Source organism: Vidua chalybeata, chromosome 4 (genome assembly GCF_026979565.1).
Source record: "Vidua chalybeata isolate OUT-0048 chromosome 4, bVidCha1 merged haplotype, whole genome shotgun sequence".
NCBI classification, from domain to species: domain Eukaryota; kingdom Metazoa; phylum Chordata; class Aves; order Passeriformes; family Viduidae; genus Vidua; species Vidua chalybeata.
The window spans coordinates 31310962-31332301 of record NC_071533.1 but is presented as its reverse complement, the minus strand read 5'-3'; the positions used below and the strand labels follow the sequence as shown (position 1 = coordinate 31332301).

At 36.3% G+C, this 21340-nt stretch overlaps 1 protein-coding gene across 1 annotated transcript in view; it reads left to right on the top strand.

Annotated features, from left to right (window-relative positions):
* Positions 1–21340, top strand: part of PDGFC (platelet derived growth factor C) — a 120436-nt gene that overhangs the window by 62057 nt on the left and 37039 nt on the right. Inside the window, exon 2 of the mRNA XM_053940704.1 lies at positions 6787–6982. Coding sequence (XP_053796679.1) covers positions 6787–6982 — 196 coding nt within the window. The remainder of the gene's footprint in view (positions 1–6786; positions 6983–21340) is intronic.

Here is a 21340-nt window from a genome sequence, read left to right as displayed (position 1 = left end):
GCAGAGAGGGACTTTTGAGTGGAGATTACTTAAAATGCTTCTCCCTTCAGCAGGGGAAGAGAAAATAGGAAATGGAAAACATAAAGTATATTGTTTAACAGATTGCTGCTCTGGAATATAGCAAAAGAGAAAAATATTAAGAGTAGTCTTGTTGCAGGAAGATGAGGAAGTCATGAAGAGCTCAGGTGTTGATGAGTGAAGGCAGGTATTTAGGCTGATTACATTTGTTGTCTGCCCTGCACACATAGGGCTGTTTACTGTCTGCCAATCCTTGTCATGGTAGGGGGAGTGATCTACTCAGAATGATGGGTTTTACCTTCTTTCCCTTTTCCTCTCCTCTCTGTCTCTCTCTCTTTTCCACCCTTTCTCCATCTATATTGTTTTGGCTTTGTTTTTGTCATCACGCTTTCAGGTACTGCTTTGACATTCAGAGACTATACCCACATGTGTAAATGAATTGTAAATCATTCAAAGTAAAAAATAAAAATGGGAATGGAATGAACTATAATATAGTGCCTTTAAAATTTCTAAAACACTTTCTGCTTGACATTTGATATCCTTTCCTCTTTATAGCATTGCACCTCCAGAAAAAAAAAAAAAATCTGGATTATTTTGATAAATATATTAATAGCATTGGTTGTAGGAAGCGGCCAGAATTTTCTTTCCTTAAGTGATGCCTGTTCTGTCTAAGATGACTCCAGTCACTCAAGCTAGAGGACAGAGACAGGGAGAAATCCTTGACTAGAGACTGTATCTTATGTGATGCTTACTTACTATATAATAATTTAGTAACTATATAATAATTTAGACAAGAAATAATGCAAAAAAAAAAAATCAAAAAGATGGGCTTGGTATTTATTTCATCCATAAGAGAAAAGAAGGATGTTTATAATAACTTTACCTGCTAATTTTTGTATTACAGACTACTTTGTTAATTCTTGAATGACTGGTGTATGTATTTGTCTTATGAATATACAATGTACTAATAATCCTATTTTTTCAGGATAAAGAAAGCAGATCATATTATTATCAGTCCATTATAAAATAATTCTAACAGGTTTATGTATTTAGCATAGATGGAATTCCTTTCATATTCAAGTCAGCAGGGGCTTTAATATTGATGCCAGTGTAGCCAAGACTTTACCTGTGGACATTGGAATAAATGCTTATTGAAACACTCTACAATAATTGCATCTTTGAGCATGTGATAACAGCAAGAAGTTACCTCATCTAACATTTAGCAGTAGGAATTCTTTATCTTGGCTAAAATGTTGTATTTATCTAGTTTTAAAAGATACTGAGAAGTTCAGGACCAAGACTGCCTTCCAAAAGAATTTGGTCTGAAAACAGATCTCAACAGAGGTTACTTTTAATGCAAGAAGATTTACTGTGCAGGGAAAAAAAAAAAAAAAAAAAAAACAAAACCAAAAAAACAAAAAAAACACAACAACAACCCGCCAACCAACCAACCAAAAAAAACCTACCAAAAAAACCCCACCAAAAAACCACCCCTGTTTAATTGCCATTCTCTTCTTTGAGCAGAAGCCAGAATACTAGGCAAAGTGCTGGCAGAATACTCAAAGGTTATAAAGTATGAGCTTATAAAGTTAAAGTATAAATTCATTTTTGTTTCTTGATGCAATTTGGAATCAAAAAAGGTTTCTGATTAGTCATTATTATCTTCTGCAGGACATTAAATCACACAGCTGTGTGGAAACTTTATTAAATCTGTTACTGCAGTTCCATGCTTTGTCACTCACTGATGTCTTCCCCTGCTCCACCCCTCTTGTCCTCCATTTCTTTTTCTTCCTTTTGTCCTTCCCTGTTGGGCCAGCTGCCAAAACTGAGGGTTCCTGAAGATCAATTAGAGAACATTTTCTTCTCCACTCACTTCATCTGTGTTCAGTCCTTAACATACTGTGAAAGGCAGAAAGACCTTTAGCCAGCAGTCAAATAGTGTATGATATTCAGTGCCTAAGGTAACAGTACAAGTTTGAACTCAAAATAGTAACTGAAGAAAAAAGGAACAGGTTAAATCGTAGGATTTAAAAAAAAAAACAAACCAAATACAGTTCTTCTATACATTCATCTTGAGTTGGGTGAACTAGAATTTTTTCACCTCTTTCCAAGTGTGTGAGTTAAGTATGTGCCAGAGGGAGGAGTAATGTAAACAAAATAGAATATTTATCTTACATGTTCCTACTTTGTTACTTTGTATCCATATGATACTTTATAAATTGAATTTTCTAATTTGGGATAGTATGTAACTGTGCAAATTATCAGATTTCTAGTTAGAGGTTGAATTTATCATGCTGTGATGTTGATAGATCACGTGTATATTGTGTGTGGGTAGTGTTCATCTCTTTTTCTAGTTTCCTGCTAATACTTGAAGGATCATGTCAAGACTTAAAATAGGTAGCTGTATCATAGAATCAACTGAAAATGGAAAATCCACAGAAGATCCATTTCTAGAAACATATCCCAGAAAAGGTGCAGACCATACTGCTTAGGGAAGCTCTCTTAGGAGATACAGCAAGTCAGTATTAAGGTTTTTTTTTTCATTAGTACTGGAAAAGTTGTTGATGAAAGCAAACCCTGTGAGCATCAAAAACATTTCTTGTGCCACTGGAGGCAAAATTCTGGGAAGAATAGACTGCTTGCTTAGGTTGAAAATTGGCTGGATGGCCAGGCTTGAAGGCTCAGCCAGCTGGTGGCAGGAAGTGATGGACAGTGAGGAGTCTGGGCTTGTTTTGTCTGAGGAAGAGAACGTTGTGAGGCATCCATAGCAGGTCCCCAATTGCCTGAAAAGCAGTAGCAAGGGGTGGACTAATTAAACTCTTCCTGGTAAAAGGTACAGACTGTAACACCAGAACAAATATTGAAAACCAACCCCCCCCCCAAAAAAAAAAAAAAAAACAAAAAAACCAAAAAACCCACCAAAACAACAACAACAGAAAAAACCCAAAACCAAACAAACAAAAAAAAAAAAAAAAAAACCAAAAAGAACCACAACAACCAAAAACCCCCAAACCCAAAAAAAAACCCAAAAACCCACAAACCAAGTCTCCTTTCCCCCAAAAAAATCCCAAAACAAACAAACAAACAAAAAAGCCTCACAAAATCAATGAAAGAATCATGGGTAAAAAAATGCAGCTTAAGAGGATAAAATTTAATATTAGGAAAAAACATCTTACCTAGAGAGGCAGTGCAGCAATGGAACAAGTTATCCCAAGGTACTGTGGAGTTTCCATCTGTGAGGAACTTTGAGCATTGTCTGCAAAATGCCAACCCTCCAATAACTGAGCTGCTCTGATGTGAGCAGGAGCTGTGACCTAAGCAGGAGCTGGGACTGGGGGGTCTCCAGAGGTCTCTGCATAGCAGCATTTGTATGGCTTTGGGTGACTTTGCCCTGATAGCCATTTTATGCAAACAATATAGAACAGAGGTATTTGTCTTCAATTTTCTGCCAATAACAGATAATTTTCCAGTTTTTCTTTTGTGCCTAGCAAAAAGAGTTAAATTTCTTTTGACTGTTGTATTCGAATAATAGCTAAGAAGTGCCTGGAGGCAACTGAATCAGAGACAGGGCAGAAAAAGGTGCCCCTGTATGGCTTGTGCTACTGCTGTTGAAAGCAGGCTTACTGCTTCTTGAAAGTCTGGTGAAAGAGGAAGAAGTAGCATGTTATGTTACATTTCAGAGAATTTCTTTACAAAGTCTCAGTTTCTGTACAGATGAGTGTGTTGTAAAAATTGTATGGGAATGTTGTCTGGAGATCCTTTCAATTAATTAAAAAACCCTCTTTCCCTCAAGTTCTATGGTAATGACCAAATAGTTTTTGTTTCTCAGTTTTAAAACAGAAAATTCACAAACTGAAACATTTCTGTATATCTGAAAAATTTCTAATGTTTATTGGCAAATGTTTGGAGTTCAGACTTTTTTTATGTTTGGATTTGGCTTTGTTTTTTTAAGCAGTGATATCCACACATGAACTAATGTTCTTTCTGAAGGCCTAAAAGTTGTTTTTCATAATTTAGGGCTATCAGATGAAATTAACCAAATAATATATATTAAGACTGTGTGATTAGCAGTGCTGTTGTCCTGTTGTGGAAAAAGTCTAGTTTTAACAGAAGGATTTAAAAATGAATTTTTCTGGAACTGTGTGGCCTTTTAAGTGAATCAGTGCCAAGGTAATTATTCCACCCATGGAGCTCCTCTCTTCTTCTGCAGTTCCTCCTCTGCCTCCTGAACTGCATACAATATTTCTTGAGTTTTAACCATGACCCTTGCTAAAATATAGAGATTACAATGTACTAAGAGAGAGGTATTTGCTATATTTAAAAAGTGTCAGTGCTGATCTTTGTGAAATGTGTTGTGCCCATGGGGGAAGAGACTTTCTTTGAAGTAGGCAGGAATGAGCTTGTCTAGTCGGTGGGTTTAATTTCAGTTTACAGTGGCATCTACTGATCTGTTTGGTGATACTGTGGTTTTTCATCTGCATTACTACATGGGTGGAAGGGTTAGGCACTGCCGTGCTTTCAGAATGCCTGGAATCTTGTAATTTTCAGGGGCAGACTTTCTGCACCAATGGATGTATAAATCTGGTGATAGCATCTTGTACCACATCAAAGACGACTGCGGCGACTCCTTCTTCGACTTCAGGCTACGTTAAGTGTGTGCCGTCCTTTCCTAATAAGTGTAACCGTGTCTCTAGGTCAACACCAGGATTTTTCCTGTCTAGTTTGACTCATTTCTGGGACTTTCTCCTGAAGATGATCTTGGTTGCTTATCATCTGCTGAAGCTTTTTACTAAATATGCAAATGCATGGTTCTAGTCCTTGTCTGTCCCCATTTTCCCAGTTGTCTCCTGGCTGAGATGGTGCCTTGTCTACCTCAGTCCTTGCCTAAACTGATGCTTCAGAGTTTTTCAATGCTGTTTGTACAGGTATAATTTTTTTTTATTTATTTATTTTTCTTTTTTGACAGCAAAGGGATATCAGGATGAGCGTGGGGAGGATGGTTGTTCATAGAAAGGCAGACAGCCAGACAGCCCACAACAGCTATGTATGTAGGTTTGGTGTCCTGCACCTGACTGCTCTGTAAATCTGAGTGAGGTTGCTACTGCCTTTTTAATGTAATTTGGACTGATTTATACCTAAAATAAAGCCAGGAATTGCAAAGTCATTCCACAAAGATCAAAAACTATAGTCTCATCTTAGCCATACACAGGTAGTTGTGCTTTTCACAGTCTACTCAAAAGCAATTTTTAGACTATGCATGAACTCAGTAGAAAAAGGCTAGATTTTGTGGTACACTGATACTAATTTTGTAGAACAGATAAAAAGGAATATTGCAGCTTATCTGAAGAGAAATAACAAGCTTAATTCTCCAGTGACAGCAATTACTTGCCTTTGTAATCATACAAAATAATTCTTTTGTAAGAGAAGAAATTCCATTGTGCAAAAGCAAATATTTGAAATGGAGCATGTGGTGTCTGTGGAAATTTGATATGTTCATGTAACACTGTTGTGTGTAAAGCAAACAGATATTTTTCCATTACAAATGGGGGAACTTGAAGGTACTGGAGATGCAGTTCACTAAATTAAGTAGACATGTCTTCATTCCTTCCCCTCTTTTTATTGACTTCTCATTCATGATATGCCTGGACTATTTACAGTCCTTACTTACAGTGCTGTTATTATCAGTGCCCTGATGATGCAAAAGAAAACACTTTTTAATGTTGTGAAATATATCATGGTTTGTAATTCTGTTCGTGTTTTTAAGGACAAAAAGTACCACTAAGTATAGTGTCATCAGATACCACACTTTGACATGTTTATCTGAAATGGTGGTGCTTTGAATGCTTTGGAAATAGCACTCTGATGCACTAATCTCTGGGAAAGTAATTTTTATTATTGTTGGCTCCTGTGTTTAGCAAGCAGCTCTCAGCTGACAGACTGTACATTATAGAAGAATGTTTGTGACTCAGCTAACAAAAACCCAATGAAGTATCTAAATTAGGAATTCTGGTTTCATGCCTTTTTTCTTATTACTGCATGCTGTCCTCTCTTACTGCAGTCAGTCCTTTGCAAGTGTGTGTGGATGTTGGCAAGACCACACTCCATTAGCTTGATATAAGCAGCCATTCTGCTTAAAAGAAAATTTACCATTTTCATACCAAAAGTAGAAGGCACAAGCCCAGAAAAATAGAAGGCAAAAGTTCATCAGACTTTAAATTATATTTAAGTATAGATTGATTCTTTTAAAATAGCAATGCAGTGCCTGTTGCCTTCTTTTCTTGCACTACATTCATTTAGCTGTCAACCTTTATATATGGCTATATTGCAGTGTACAATTGCAGTGTGTATTTTCACAGTAGACTGAAGTATGTGTTTTATAAACTCAAATGAATGTTCATCAGAATGCTGTTTATAAAGAAAAGTCTGAAAAATAAGGTAAAATATCTAACTGAAAAAAAATGAATAGCTGAAAAGAAAGTAATATAAAATTTCCTGTATAAAACTATGACCTTATTTTGTTAAAAAATTTAATAATAGCTACCTCTGAGAATCCCTATCATTTACTGAGTGAAATACCAATCTGACAATATATAGGTTTTAGAAAAACTTTTGTCTTGTTGTTATTATATGGACTTTTCAAGCAGAAATTTTTGCCAGATGAAGAAAAGCAAATGAAACAAGTGTTTTTATCTGTGCATCCTATACTAACACTTTGGGAGAAGGAGAAGGAATGAGTATTGATGCCTCTGTTTTCTGTCCTTCCTGTAGGTGTGCAGGACCCTCACCATGAGAAGATAATTACTGTGACTACTAATGGGAGTATTCACAGCCCCAAGTTTCCACATACATACCCACGCAACACTGTGCTAGTGTGGAGATTAGTAGCACTTGATGAAAATGTATGGATACAACTTACTTTTGATGAAAGGTTTGGGCTTGAGGACCCAGAAGATGACATTTGCAAGTAAGTTACTTTCCATTTCACTTAAGAAATTCTGAAAGAGGTGATTAGAGATGAAGAAAAAAAGTATTGCTTGAGTTTTGCAAAAATCAGCTCTTGCACATTAATTTATCTATAAAATGCATCTTTTAAAGTATTGGTTTATGATTTTCTTTTATAGTGCTAGAGGAAATTTTTATGCTTGAAAGTTCTGGGGTGCTCCCATTTTTGCTTCTGCATTCAATATCTAGGCCATAGATATATAACAACTCAAAAATGTGACATATTTAATCTTCCCCTCAAGTAAAAGTTTTGACATCTGGGAAAATATTATTGACAGAATGTTAGAATTATGAATGTCTAATTTTTACAGAGTAAATTCTGGTGAGTAAGTTACCTAAAGCAGAATTCAGGTCATGACACAAAGTACTACACAGCTGTTTAAGACACCCCCACACACTACTCTACAATATTTTAATGGCCTTAAATTGTCAAGTTATCTATGAAAAACAGCACTTAAAGTACTGTGCTAATTGACATTCTTCAGTGGTACTGGTTTTTCCCTGACTTCAATAAGTATCTGCATGCTCAGTCACTGGCAAATGTTTCTGTAGGACTTGTGGAATCTCTGTTTCCTTCCAGGATTCTCAGCTGAAGGCTTTGTAATTTGGAAGAGAAACAGTTGTGACATAACAGGCATCAGCACAGATGTAGTTCTGAACCAAGCCATGTGGTTGGTAAAGTTTTGGATGTTTTGTGAGGCAGTAGGACTGACATATACATTTCCTGTGGGAGGTGAAAGAGAAGAGATCCCAAACTCTTGTATCCTATATCTGTCTGTCATGGCAGCAACACGTCATAAAAAGTCCCGATGTGTGAATAAGTGGTACATTGTCTGGACTCTTCAGTAAATTAAATAAAATATGTCACTTAAATGGCATTTTCTCCTTTGATGTCTTCCTGGAGAAGTACTTCACACAAGACTTTTGTTTCAAAGTAATTTTTTTTTTGGTTTTGTTTTTCTGTCTTGATTTTTTTTTTTTTTTGTGTACATCATACACACATTTGACTTGATTCTTGTTTTCAGTTTTTCTAATTAACTGTTATTCCATTGGTTTCACATCTTGTGTCAACTTTTGATAACAAATTTGAATTTTTAAAGGTTTTTTTTGCACTTATCCTTAATTTGGGAGAAGGTGTTTATAACAGACAGATAAATACCTTTTTTCTCATAACTCTAAAGGAAGTAATTACCAAGGCCATATCAGTACTATACTAACAACTATAAACCTAGGTTTGCTTGAATGAGTGCACTCCCTTTGCACATTAAGTCTTTTCTTCAAGTAAAAGCTTAGCTTGCTTTTTCTTTTCTTTGCACATGGCAGAATGAAGTGGCAAGTGAAAGAAAATCCAGGTAGCGTGACTCATTCGTACACTTGCAAAAAGAGAAGTAAGATAAGTTAAAATGTTTTATAATATTATAACTACAATAGTATTTTAATCGAGTAGATTTATTTTAAGTAAACAATGTGCTAAATACAAAAGGACTGGCAAATTAAGAAACAGTAACAAGTCACTCATAATCTTCACTCAGTTGGACTCTTATCATGCCCGTATTTGTGCAGGGATACCAGGAAGTTGTATGACTGCAATTCCTGATATGTGTCCTACTGAAAAAATACTTTGGCTTGGAAGATTAAAAAGAGAGTTATATTTGTCTCTGGAAAAGATTTATGGTTTTGATTTTAACTCTAAGATTCCTCTGAACTTTAATTCCAGTAGCAAGTTCAGTAAAGGAAGAGAAATTACGCCTTGTTTGATGTAAAGGGAGTATAAATAGCTAACAAGTTGAGGAAATAACTAAGAGACAGATTAAATATGTAAAATAATTCTACACGGGTCAAGTAAGTAACCAGCTACCTGAGTAATAGCTCTTTATGAGTTGTGTCTTGCATTTCTTACCCTTAGAGTTCCTAATAAAATTATTTATACTTCTTCCAATATTTTCTGTAGAAAAACTAAAGGTTTTTTAATTGACTACATCACACAGAATTTATTACTATACTGTGTTTCTGCTATCTTGAAACACACAAATCAGTATTGTTGATGTAGAGTGCTCAACGATTTCTCCAAAAGCAAGTTTATATGACAAAGGACAGAATGAAACATCACATGAAGTTTAATCTACTATAATTCTATACCTTTAGCTCTGACATATGACTGAAACTAAGTAAAAACTGCAGCCAGGAAACATTAGATTTCTGTGCAGTGTACAGTGTGTATCAGGATATCATTTTCTCCCTTCTGTATGAGATAACTTCATGAGTTACCTGCTGTGGTCATTGTCACAGTTTTCAGTCTCTCTACCTGTTTAAGCTGCTCATGCCAGAACTTTCTCCATCATCTCTGCAGACTATGGTGCCCTGTGGTGTCAGCTCATAGGGCCAATGAGAGAATATTCTGGAGTATATCAGCTTAAGATAATTAGCAGTTTTTACATCTCATAGTGATTAAAATGTTGCTCATACTTTGGAGAAAAATGAAGCTCAAACATATCTAGTTGTACAAGTATTTTTTGTTTAATGTAGTTCTATAACAGGAGTACCATAGTAGTGGTAACTAAAAAATGTCATGGATGCATCCTGAAGCTATGGCAAATTTTTTCCTGTATCTGACCTTGGATTTCTTCAAAGTCAGTTCTGACATTTCAAAATATTCAGTGAAGTCTTTTCATCTAGAGCAAATATCACATTTTACAGATATTTTGCAGGTACCAGTCTAGGCTCTACTTCAAATATTTTTCCAAATGCAAATCAAAGTGATCCTTCATGGCTTTTTTTTTTTCCACTCAGTTTTTACTTGCTATTCAACTTTTACAGTATTTACTAATATAGCAAATTTGCATTACAAAAAATTCTTTGTTAAGGCCAGCCCTTCTGACTCAGACTCACCTGTAATGTGCACATTCTGCTAATTCTCAACAGTCTTAAGCATAATTGCTGTGTAAATTTAAATTACAGGGTTTTTAGAATAAAATTCTGGTATTTTGCCTGTATTTAACCAGATGATTTTTCTCTTGGTTTTACAATGGTGATGTACTTGAAATTCATGCACATTATGTTTTCATTCTTTTCATTCCTTTGAAGATAGTCAATGTTTTTTTGTTTTTTGGTTTTTTTCACAATAGTTCTACTTCATCTGCACTTCATCCTTCCTATGGACAAAATGTTAAGAATCCCACTGTGTCCTTTCCAAAGTGAACAAAAACACCACTTTTTTTGGAAACTAGATCCATGCATATGTCTAGAAGAGATGTAGGTTGTTTGGTTGACAGTAGGGATATATAAATCCCTGCCATATTACGGTAATTTCAGTTTCATACACTGTGTTTGATTTCAGTTGTGACTTGCAAAAGAAAAATGTTAAAGCAAAAAAATCCCCCTTCAAACCAACCAAACAAAAAGGAGAAGGATGTAACTCTTGGGTGTTTTGTGCAGTACTGTTTACATGATAAAAGTGGCAGTGAATTTCTAGCAGAGGCATTGCAAATTTGGATTGCATACGCCTGCCCTTTCTGATGAAATAAAACCACAGTTTTTCTGCTGTTGATATGGTAGCTGATATGACAGGTCATTATTTTCATGATGCTAGCCCCTCAATCCTGTTTTAATCATAAAGCCATTAGACTCCTGTGCCAGACAGCTCCTATTGCCAGGGAGCTGCAATAACTCTTCATGACCAAAAACTGACTTTTGCTCAGCTGTTGCTTGTTGCTCAAATTTGTTGCTTTCTGTCAATAAGAACATGAAGTGATAACAGCTTTATGATTAACTCCTCTGTGACAGGAAGACATAGATTTAGCTTTCTTCCAGCAGGAGCATAGATATTACACTTGACCTTGAAGGGAAGTCTGATGATGTGAGTTGGTAGGAGTATTACAATGCAAGGCAAAAATAGGAAAGGGAAAAGAAAGAATCTTTCTTCCATCAGGAGCATGTATCAGACTTGCTCTCTCCCTGTGCGTGGAGTGGCTCTAGTTGTTCATCTGAGTAGTGGTTGCAGCTGTTTTTTCTAATCATCTGATGATTACAGTCTGACTTTTATTATATATCATAAAACACAGAAATGTGTCACAAATCCAAAGTGCAATTACTGTAGATAAGGTGATAAGGATAAAATACATGAGTAAAAGGCTATGGAACTAACTGATAGTAGAATAATAAATACTATTTTAGCAACATCTACATTTTAGGATGGTTACACCAATTTCCAACTCTCTTTAGCCCTCTAATAATTTAAATTATCAACTATAGTTTGTTTGTTTAGGGGGGAGGAAGGCTTTTAGCAGCTGCAGATGTGAGTCTGTTCATTTACATGTATAAGTAAAGGATTAACCGATAATGTTTTGAAAGAGATTTAAAAGCTTGTCTACTTGATATGTGTAATTTGTGGAACTTTTTCCTGCAGAAAATTAGTTAAGCTGAAGGCAGCCATCTGTGCTGACATAGGGTAAAATCTATGTGACTTGTTTTTCCTCTTCCTGTCAAATTCAATACTTAATTTTTAATCCTGGGAATATTCTTCCTCTGAGGATTCTTAGGATGATACTTTATTATTCAGTGCCACATGTATTAAATTCACTACCTCCCCTTTCTGTGTTTCCTTAAGCTACTTTCCTTCAGTGCAGATCTGTTGTGACTGAGCTATTGCCTTCCATTCATGGAACATCAAGATTCTGTGGTATAAACTGTAATCCAGACTGCTTCAAGAGTCATATGTGTTCCTAATGAATGTATTGTTAGGAAATAGTTTATAAGAATTAAAGAATTAGAAGATTTGGCTTAGTTTGACAATACTGAAAAAGATGTATTAAAGAGCAAACATACAGACACTGTCTTTCATCTGTGGCTATGAAGAAGGAAAATGTTTGCTTAGCAGTCTTTTTACTTTTTTTTTTTGCATAATTTGTTTCAAATGGATGCTAGACAGTGATAAGTTACAGTAAACACAATAAAAAGACTAAACATTTTGTTACGTAATTTTCCAAAGATACCTTTCTGTGTAATATAAGACACAATGAGTTACTTGCACCATGTGGAACTTTCTTTCTTGTTATTATTACAAATCTGAATATTTAGTATGTGGAGTAAAATACGGATGCATAACTGTGACTCTCTAATGCCTCAGTAAAAAAGGCAACAGAAATTTTGCTTCTGTTTTGCTCCTTTGTATGCAAGCACCTTGCAGCACCAAGAGAGTGCATGCATGAAATTATAATGTCAGCATTATTTTCTTCTATTCAGAAGAAATTCCACCCCACACCCTGCCCCCTAGAGAAGAAAAAAAACTTTGTTTTTCTTGTTTTACCTTGGGTGCATTATAGAGTCAGTGTTGGTATATGTGTGAAGGCCACACCAATATCAAGCACAGACTTGTGAAAGAAATAGAACTCTTCACATAAAGTAAGTATTACTTCTGTCTGGGGCTTTTGAGGGCAACAAGTTCCTTATCAAAGTCTAGTTTCCAAGAAAATTGTTTTTCTGGACACAGTTGATGGGCTGACTTTACTCTCAGTGTTAAATTCTCCTCATTGACTGTGGTTACAGAGGGTGAAGTTATCTCCTGAGTAAGTACAAAGTTCAAGTTGGCTTTGAATAACTGGATAAGGACCTTTAAGTGAACTCTGTATTTAAAGTGGAATTGATGAAGACAATATTCACAGTGACTCATGTTGCTAAGTAGCTGGGCTGCTGGGATTTTTACTGCTTCCTCTCATATTTCTGAATATGAAGGGGTTGCTGCTGCCACCTTTACTTGAGAATTCAGAAAAGAGTCCCCAAAAATTTTAGGCTTCAAACTGGGACAATCCCCAAAATATTGAGTACCAAAACCCACTGAATCCTGAAAGCAGAGATGAAAGTTATAGTGAAGACTAATCCTTAAAACTTTTCTTACAGCTGTTGCCTTAGAATTTCAGTATGTTCAATTTTAACCACCTGGTTTTTTTTTATGAGATAATCTTCAATGATATGCTGTTCAACAAAGGCAAGTGCTGGATTCTGCACCTGAGATGGAGCAACTCTGGGTGTACAGACATACTGGGGAACGAGAGGCTGGGGAGCAGCGCTGCAGAAAGGGAGCTGGGGGTCCTGGTCCATGGCAATTGAATGTGATCATTGTGCCCTGGCAGCCAGGAGAGCCAACCCTGTCCTTGTCGGGCATCAGGCCCAGCATCACCAGCAGGACAAGGGAGGGGATTGTCCCACTCTGCTCTGCTCTGGGGCGGCGTCACATTGAACATTGTGTGCAGTTTTGGGTGCCATAATATAAAAAAAAAATATAAAAATTAAGCTGTTAGTGTCCAGAGGAGGGCCACCAGGATGGAGAAGACTCTGGAGGGGAAGGTGTGTGAGGAGCAGCTGAGGTCACTTGGCCTGTTCAGCTCGGAGAAGAGGAGACTTCATTGCAGTTACAACTTCCTTGTGAGCAGAAGAGGTGCAGGCACTGATCTCTTCTCTGTGGTGACCAGCGGTGGGACCTGAGGGAGTGGCCTGAAGTTGTGTCAGGGGATGTTTAGGCTGGATATTAGGAAATGGTTCTTCACCCAGAGGCTGATCAGGCACTGGAAGAGCTCCCCAAGAAAGTGGTCACAGCACCAAGCCTGACAGAGTTCCAAGAAGTGTTTGGACAATGATCTTGGGCACAGGGTGTGACTCTTGGGTCCTGTGCAGGGTCAGGAGTTGGACTCAATGATCTTTGTGGGTCTCTTCCAACTCAGAATATTCTTTAATACTGTGAGATTTGACACATGGGTGGGCTGGGCTCTGTTTAGATGACTCTACATATCAGTGATACTGAAGTGTTTCATAATTGGCTGTAGCTTCTGCAAAAATGAAACCATAACTGAGTTAAAATATATTATAGCTCTGTTCTGTGACTCAGATCCATTTGGAAAGGAATGATTCATTAATGTACAGGGCATACGAAAAAAAAGCTTATGAACTCTCATTCCTCAATACAAAATATTTAATTTTTTCCCAACACATAAATAACTCGTTAATCATTTTTATTCAAAGCCTGAAAGGGGGACATATAATTTAAATGGTTGGGATGAGTTCTAGCACTCAAGTGCCTTGGTTTAATTGAAATACTTATGGCAGAGAATTAGTATGAAGTACCTAATTTAATCTGAAGTCCTCTGTAGCAGCATTGATGTTTTATCAATAGCAGAAAGGTGGCATTTTAGGAACAGTGTGTAGAAAATTACATAAAGCTTGTGTCAATATAGGCTGATGGAGTAATTTCTTCTGATGTTTGTGGAGTGGTTTTTTATGGTTTTGATTTTAAATTGTTCAATCTATTTGCAAGACAACTGAAAAGCAGTGCCAGGACAAGAGAGGTTTAGATGATAAATGGAAGATGAAAGTGGGGGATGGGGATCAAAATTTGTAAGAAGTTATATAGATTTATGAGCAGAGTCCTTTAATTATCTAAAAATTGTTCTTTTATTTATAAAGAAAATAATTGTATACTACTAAAGTTATTTCTCTCATGTGAATTGCAATGTAACAACATTATTTCAATTTAATGAATAGAATTCTAATGAATAATCCAACAAACTTATGCTTCCTGCTTTCTTGGTGTTCTAAAGAAAAAATTAGTGGATTTTTTGCATAAAAAGAAATATCTGGATTTGTTTCTTCTCTATTCTGATTTCATTGAACAAAACTATAGTGGTAGTTTTTTTTGTTTTATTGTTGGGTTTTGGTGGTTTGGTTTATTTGGTTTTTTTCTTTTAAGAAATGCCTTCCTTTTGGATATTGCATGATTCCAGAAAAAACATTCCACATAATTCAAACATGAACTCATCTTTCAGCTGGTCCCATCCTTTTGGTTTAGTTATTGTCCGCTGTTCCCAGTGTGGCAGAGGTGTGTACTGTATCCAGAAGTATATCCTCTCTTTTGGGTTCTCTACTGCTTATTGAAAGCTGCTTAATACCATTCTCATGAGAAGAGATTTATAAGTGTGACAAAGCAGATATCTCAGGCAATAAAAGGCGACAAAAATCAGAAAAACAAAGCTCAGTGTCATTATAATTGAGGCTACTCCATAACACACATTTCCTAGGCTTCAAGAAGAGTGAGCTCTTCTGTTATACAGAAAGGGCTTAAAGCTGCAAAATTGTATTCTCTAAGCAAATCAGAATGAAACATAAGAAAGGAAAAGTGAAGGAGATGCTTCTCTGGGTGGAATGGGAGGACAGCAGAGCACAGGTGATGTGATCAGAAAGGCACTCTGCACAAACCTAGAGGCTTCATTCTCACCCACCCACTTTTCCCTCCATTTCTGTAAATTCAGCATTCATTTTTAGTATCCGCTGTTGCTAGAGGACACTATAATAGATATTATTTTGGAAGTAATTTGACACCTGCTTTCACAGCCTAGATGAGTGTGTAGGAGAATGATTGCTGATAAGTGGGCAGTTGACATAATCCCTTACTCCTTTTTCACACCAGAGACTCCAGTTATTGACTTAAAAAAAATTTGGGCTTAAAATTTCTTCCTGGTCCTCTCAATCTCAAGCAAGCTGGTTGAATAAAGTAAACTGTGTCCCCATTATCAAAATATTTTTGTAAATGATCCTAATCCTAATTTATTGCTTCTAAAATTGTTTTATGTTACCATAGTTGGCAGTGTTTCTAATGGTGGAGACTGAAGTTATTTTCTTTGAATATGAATGTGGAACTGATGGGTCTTGCTTCTTTCTAGGGTGTTCTGGCATCAGTTGTAATTGATGGAGTTCTCCTGCTCTCACCCTACAACTTATTAAAATACAGAAGTAAATCTCTACTTTCAGGGGCAGAAAAACATATTGTGAACCACTACCACCTGAGCTGAGGGACAAAGACAGAGCCTGTAGCCACCTGTAGTTTCTGCTGAGGCTCAATTTAGCTCCTGATGACAAGACTCTGCAAGCTGCAGAGTCAGGACCAGCAGCATAAGCTAAAGTTACCCCGTGTAGTGTCTAAATATGTCAGTTTAAGCATCACTCCCTTCCTGATGTTTTCAGATTAATGAAAGTCTAAGTACAGTTTTGATGTTAGACTCACCATCAGGTATATAAGCAGGATTAAATAGGAATGGCAGACATTCCAACTGTCCTGTTCCTAGATGAACAGTGTGTTTCTTCACCTGTTGTGCAGCTTTTCCTTTTACCTTTCTCCACTTGCCCTTTTCCTAAACACTATCCGTGTTTCTTTAAGTGTATCATCAAACATTTTAACTAAGTTTGTTTCTCACATGCAATTGTAGTCAGACAGCATTGCCAGCAAATATTTTCAGTCAGAAAAGTTAGTAGCAATCCAGTCTTGCACTCAATGCTGCTCCATTAGGATAAAATAGAAGTAAAATGTAATGCAATTTACATCAATCTGATCATCAGGACATCTGAGAAGATGCATGTGCATAAGAAACTGCAGAAAGAAAGATGCATTATTATAAAAAATATTAGGTGGTCATGTGGGAACATCATAGGGGTTTTATAAGGTAAAATTATTAGATCATCTCATTTTCTGAAAGTAGTATGTGAAGAGGGAGACCAGTGCTGTAGCACCAATTATTAAGACATATGTCTTCAGATTACCCTCTGATTCATATACTGTAGCTGGACTGAAAACAGATTTGCCTAATTTTATGACCATCAATTTATAACTAGTAAAACTGAAGTGAGAGGAAACTTCTTACACTCCTTAGGTGAAAAGTGATCTCCTGCTAGGATTGGGAATGTTTTTTTTTTCTGGCTCACGCAGACTGGTCTGTTACATTACAGTGTTTTTTCACCTTCTGTTTGAGTAGCAATTACTAGCCTGTCCTGAAGCAGAATATCACACTTTGTGACAACCGCTCTGTCCTGGATTGGTAAATCCTGTATGCAGGTGTAGCTGCCAAGAGGCCATATGTTATTGTGAGTTAAAGAAAATAAAGGTGTTTTCATTTAAATGAACACAGATAAAGCCCCAGCCTCCCCTGAAGTAGGCACATTGCTAAAAATGCCCCTTGTGCTCCTTATGATTTTTTTTTCACCCAAAACTATACTTTTTGGGTATTGTTAGGAAATTGCTTAGCCAGTAGTTTGCACATCATTGACTGGAGCCATTGCTGTTTTCCAGGATTTATATCCTGGAATATCTTGGAGAGTGCATAAAGAAGAAATTACTCTTTGGGATTCTAGAATAAATATTTCTAATGCTGCTTGAAAAGCAATGGAAAAACAGAATCTGGAACAGATACATTGACCACTGTGAACAGTGTGAGTAGAGGAAGAAATTTTATAGTGGCTTAGAAATAGTGCTTTACAACCTTGGCTGTAAATGTGAACTCTCAGGTCCATTAGAGTTTTTGGTTTTTTACAAAATGTTGATCTGTACAGTAGGAACATGTGATTTATTATGATTGCTGTAATCCCCAAGATAAAATATACCAGACTTTACAGAGGAGTCTTGGGAAAAATTTGGTAAGGCATTTAGCTCTCCAAAATCTGGAATGTGTAGTACTGTACAGTACAGGATACTTATTAAGCTGATTCACTCTGTGATGAGAGACTCTGTGAGCAGCTGCATCTTTATGAAAGCAAAAGTGCTTTGAAGAGTCTAGTGTCCAGTACAGCAGGACCCTGAACTTTGGTGTTCATTTCCACACAATGCTTTATTATAACATAATAATAATAAGACAGGTAATGCCTTGCACAGCAGAAGACAAAGCCAATAATAGAAGTACTGCTATACTTCTGTGTATTCTAGTACAAAACAGTAAGAATACTTTGTCCAATTACCACTTTTTTTTGTGTGTGTGTTATTATTTAGTTCATAACTGGTGCAGAATACTAAGGAGGTCCAGTGAATAGCACAAAGTAGACAGTCAGAGGTGAAACAGTACAGGAAAGGGTTTCTTGTAAATGTTACCCATTTTTCAGTCCTTGAAAAATAACCTTTCCAAGTAAATTCTAAGTTTGTGGAAAATCTTTTTTATTTGCTGTATTTTAAAAGACTACAGGAGAATCTGTAGTCAGATAGGAAAAAGGTAAGTGTAGCATATTAACTGTGGAAATCCTTGGAAATCCTTGGAAACTTCATCTACACAGAACTTAATTCTTTGTATTTAAAGATAAAGGCCAAATTAAGTACATGGACTGGAGCATCATTTGCAGGCTTATTTGTATGTTTACATTTTTTCCAAGCTCACCTTTTTTCCCAAATTCTTTTTTGATATATAGTAATAGTGATGGTAAGAAATCTCATGCACTTTTTTGGTTTATATGTCTGTTGTACTCATAACATGCCATTTTTGGACCAAACTTAATCTGTGTTTAAAAAAAGCTAAACATATTTCTGACTGGTATTGGGAATACTGTCATTCTGTAATACAATGAAGATAAATATATCTTCTTTCCTTACCTCCAATTCTGATCTGCAGGATTATACTGTCTCTTTCTATAAGATTCTTATTCAAGTGCTTGAAATGCTGCATGAATAGAAGTTGTATGGGTATAAATTAGTTTGTAGCAGAGGCTGAATTCTGTGGTTCTGTATTCCTGAAATGACTTGTTTATGTTCTTAATCCATATCAGTAGTTTAATATATGCTTAAATAGTTGAAAGCTTGCTATTTGTACAAGCTAGAATGGTTTTTGTTTCAGAGCCTGAAGTACATTTACCAAGGTACCTAGTTTGCAATTTCTCATTCTTGTTCCTTTGTCCCCACGAGGCAGATGTCACTTTCAGAGGCTGTGGGATATTCATGTGCTTATGGTTGAGAAATAGAAGTGTTTATCAGTGCACCTAGATATCAATCATGAGAATTTATTTCCTAGATAAAGTTGTGTGCCAGCTTCCTAGTCATCAGGGAAATGTTTTCAGCAATACATGGTTTATTAAATGGCACTGAAGTAAACTTTTGATATAAATGGGAGTTTTGAGGAAAAGAGATACATTTCTTTGAGCTTCTTATTTTTGCATGCAGTGCCAAAATGCATTCACCAAGGGATAAAAGTTGCTTTGCAAAATGTGTATTTCTCACCTTCACATAGTACTGATCCACTGAAAATGGAAAATCTGTTTTCTGGTAGACTGACTGTGGTAGTGCAGCAGTTAATTTCTCCAAATCAAACAATCAGTGCATCCTTTAAATAAAAGGGTTTGAATATTTGAAGAGTAGAATCTGGGGGTTTGAACTCTGACTTGTTTTTCCTTTCCACTTGTAGTGTGGTTAAGTGTATATTTATGATCAAATTGGCTTGCAATGAGTGAAAGGGAAGAGAATTGAAGTCTAAGGATTAAACTTTTTTTTCCCATGTATTCTAAAGGTAGAAATACAGAGAGAGCTGTGTGGTTGTGTTAGAAGCTTCAGGCTGTTTTTAATCAGTGTGAGAAAAGATTAAACAGGGAGAACCATGGCAACCATGTAACATTTGTGAATGAATCTGTGTTTCCATAAGGCAGTTCCTAATGTGCAGTACTGCATATTCTAAAAGAGATGTATTCAAAGTAAGTTGGCGCTGAAATTACAATCCATATTTGGGGAATGGCAGTTAGAAATGTTCTCTGTTTATACCTTGAGTATCTTTATTTCATGGAAAATGTAGACAGGCCAGGATACTTGGGGGATACTTTTATGCTCATTCGTTGGCTGGAAGTGATGTCTACTGCTAGAAGTGATGTTTGTATATAATTAAACATAATTTTCTGAGTACAAAAGCTGACCTCATCAGTTATTTATTTGGATTATATCCGGGTTTGTTGTTTCTTTCTAGTTACTATTATGACACGGTGTGTATAAGATCAGCAAATACAGAAACTACTATGGAAATTTATTTCTCATCAAATCACTGGTGTTCCATCATCTCTTCTTTGTTTATATGTTAAAACATCAAGCATGATGATTTCATTACAGAAATCATAGAATGTAAGTCTTTTCTTAATTGTTGGATGATCTGTAATGATATCCAAAGGAGTTTCCTCTTGCATGAGAAGTCCTCCTAAAGTGGGTGAGTCATAGGGGTAAATCACCCGTGGGGTGAGCCTCAGGAACTGCAATCAAATGACTCTGGGTAATTTTGTTTGGAAATTCATATTGGAAAAACAAAATCCAGAGGAAATATTTAAAATAATTAAAATTTTGTATTGGCTAGTTTTTGAAAAATGTTTTGTTCCTGATTTTACTGTCATTCAAAGTAGCCCCAGTTAAATATTTCTGATGATGTTGAGCAGAACAATCTTTACTGAACTTCTACTCTGTACGGGGTATTTACTGGTGCTGTCACAGAGCCACCATTTCAGTCAAGGTGCAATCTTCCTTCTGTCCCTCCAGGAAATCTGCTTTCTGAGTTCTTTTCTCTGCTGCCTATCTGGCAAGTGACATTATTCATAGGTAACTTTTACTGATGTACACTGCTAGTGGTTTTCAGTTCCAGAAATCTTGTGCTGAATGGGGGACTGGCCTGAACAGGCCAGTCTGACATTAATATAGATATTTCTGTCTGGCAACAAATGCAGAAGACTATGGGGTAAAATAATGCATTTGAAAGGCAATGGAATTAAATAGCTCTTCTGAAGCTTGCAAACTTGGGCAATAGGTGGTTGTGTTGCCTGACCTGGTCACATTGTAAATTAAAAAAATAATGCCTGAGTTAAAATTTCATCTTACATAAACTGAAAAGTGGTGCACAAGTACCTGCAGTTTCATTATTAACAATGACTTAAACTTTGTGTCATTTTGATTTTCATCTCACATGATGTATCTTTTGTGTCTGTGCCTTTGTCTTTGAGGAAAACTTAATTTTGTCTCAGTGAGGGGGGCAGTATTGGTATTAAAAAAGAAACTTCTCCACCTGTTGAATGCATAATGGAGTATGCTTCTCTTTTTACAACTGTACTGCTATGTCTGTAAACTTGTTGCTTACATGGAATAATTTTTTTTTTTCTGTAATCCAGCATGCCACTCTGTCCTTTTCTTCCTTCTTGAGATCCTCCTATTTTCCCTCTGCCCTTTATCATAAGCTCTGCATTCCTCTTGCTCTATCACACATCTTTGCTGTATATTGGCCTACAGGGACTAACAAAGCTGCTATTAGATACCATGGATTTGAGTGCCTCTGTCATGCTCCAGTGTTCCCTTTTCCACTCAGATAAACATGAATCTGCCAAGCTTTGAAAAAAATATTGTCGAGTTAAATGTTTGGCCTTCACTTCCTCTATAGGCCAATATGTTCATTTTACAAAAGGCAATATTATTACTTACAGATGTGATTTGAAATTGATCTAAGAAATGAAGACTATGTAAGGTATCACCAGTACCTCACACTTTTTTTCTATACAAAAGCACAGT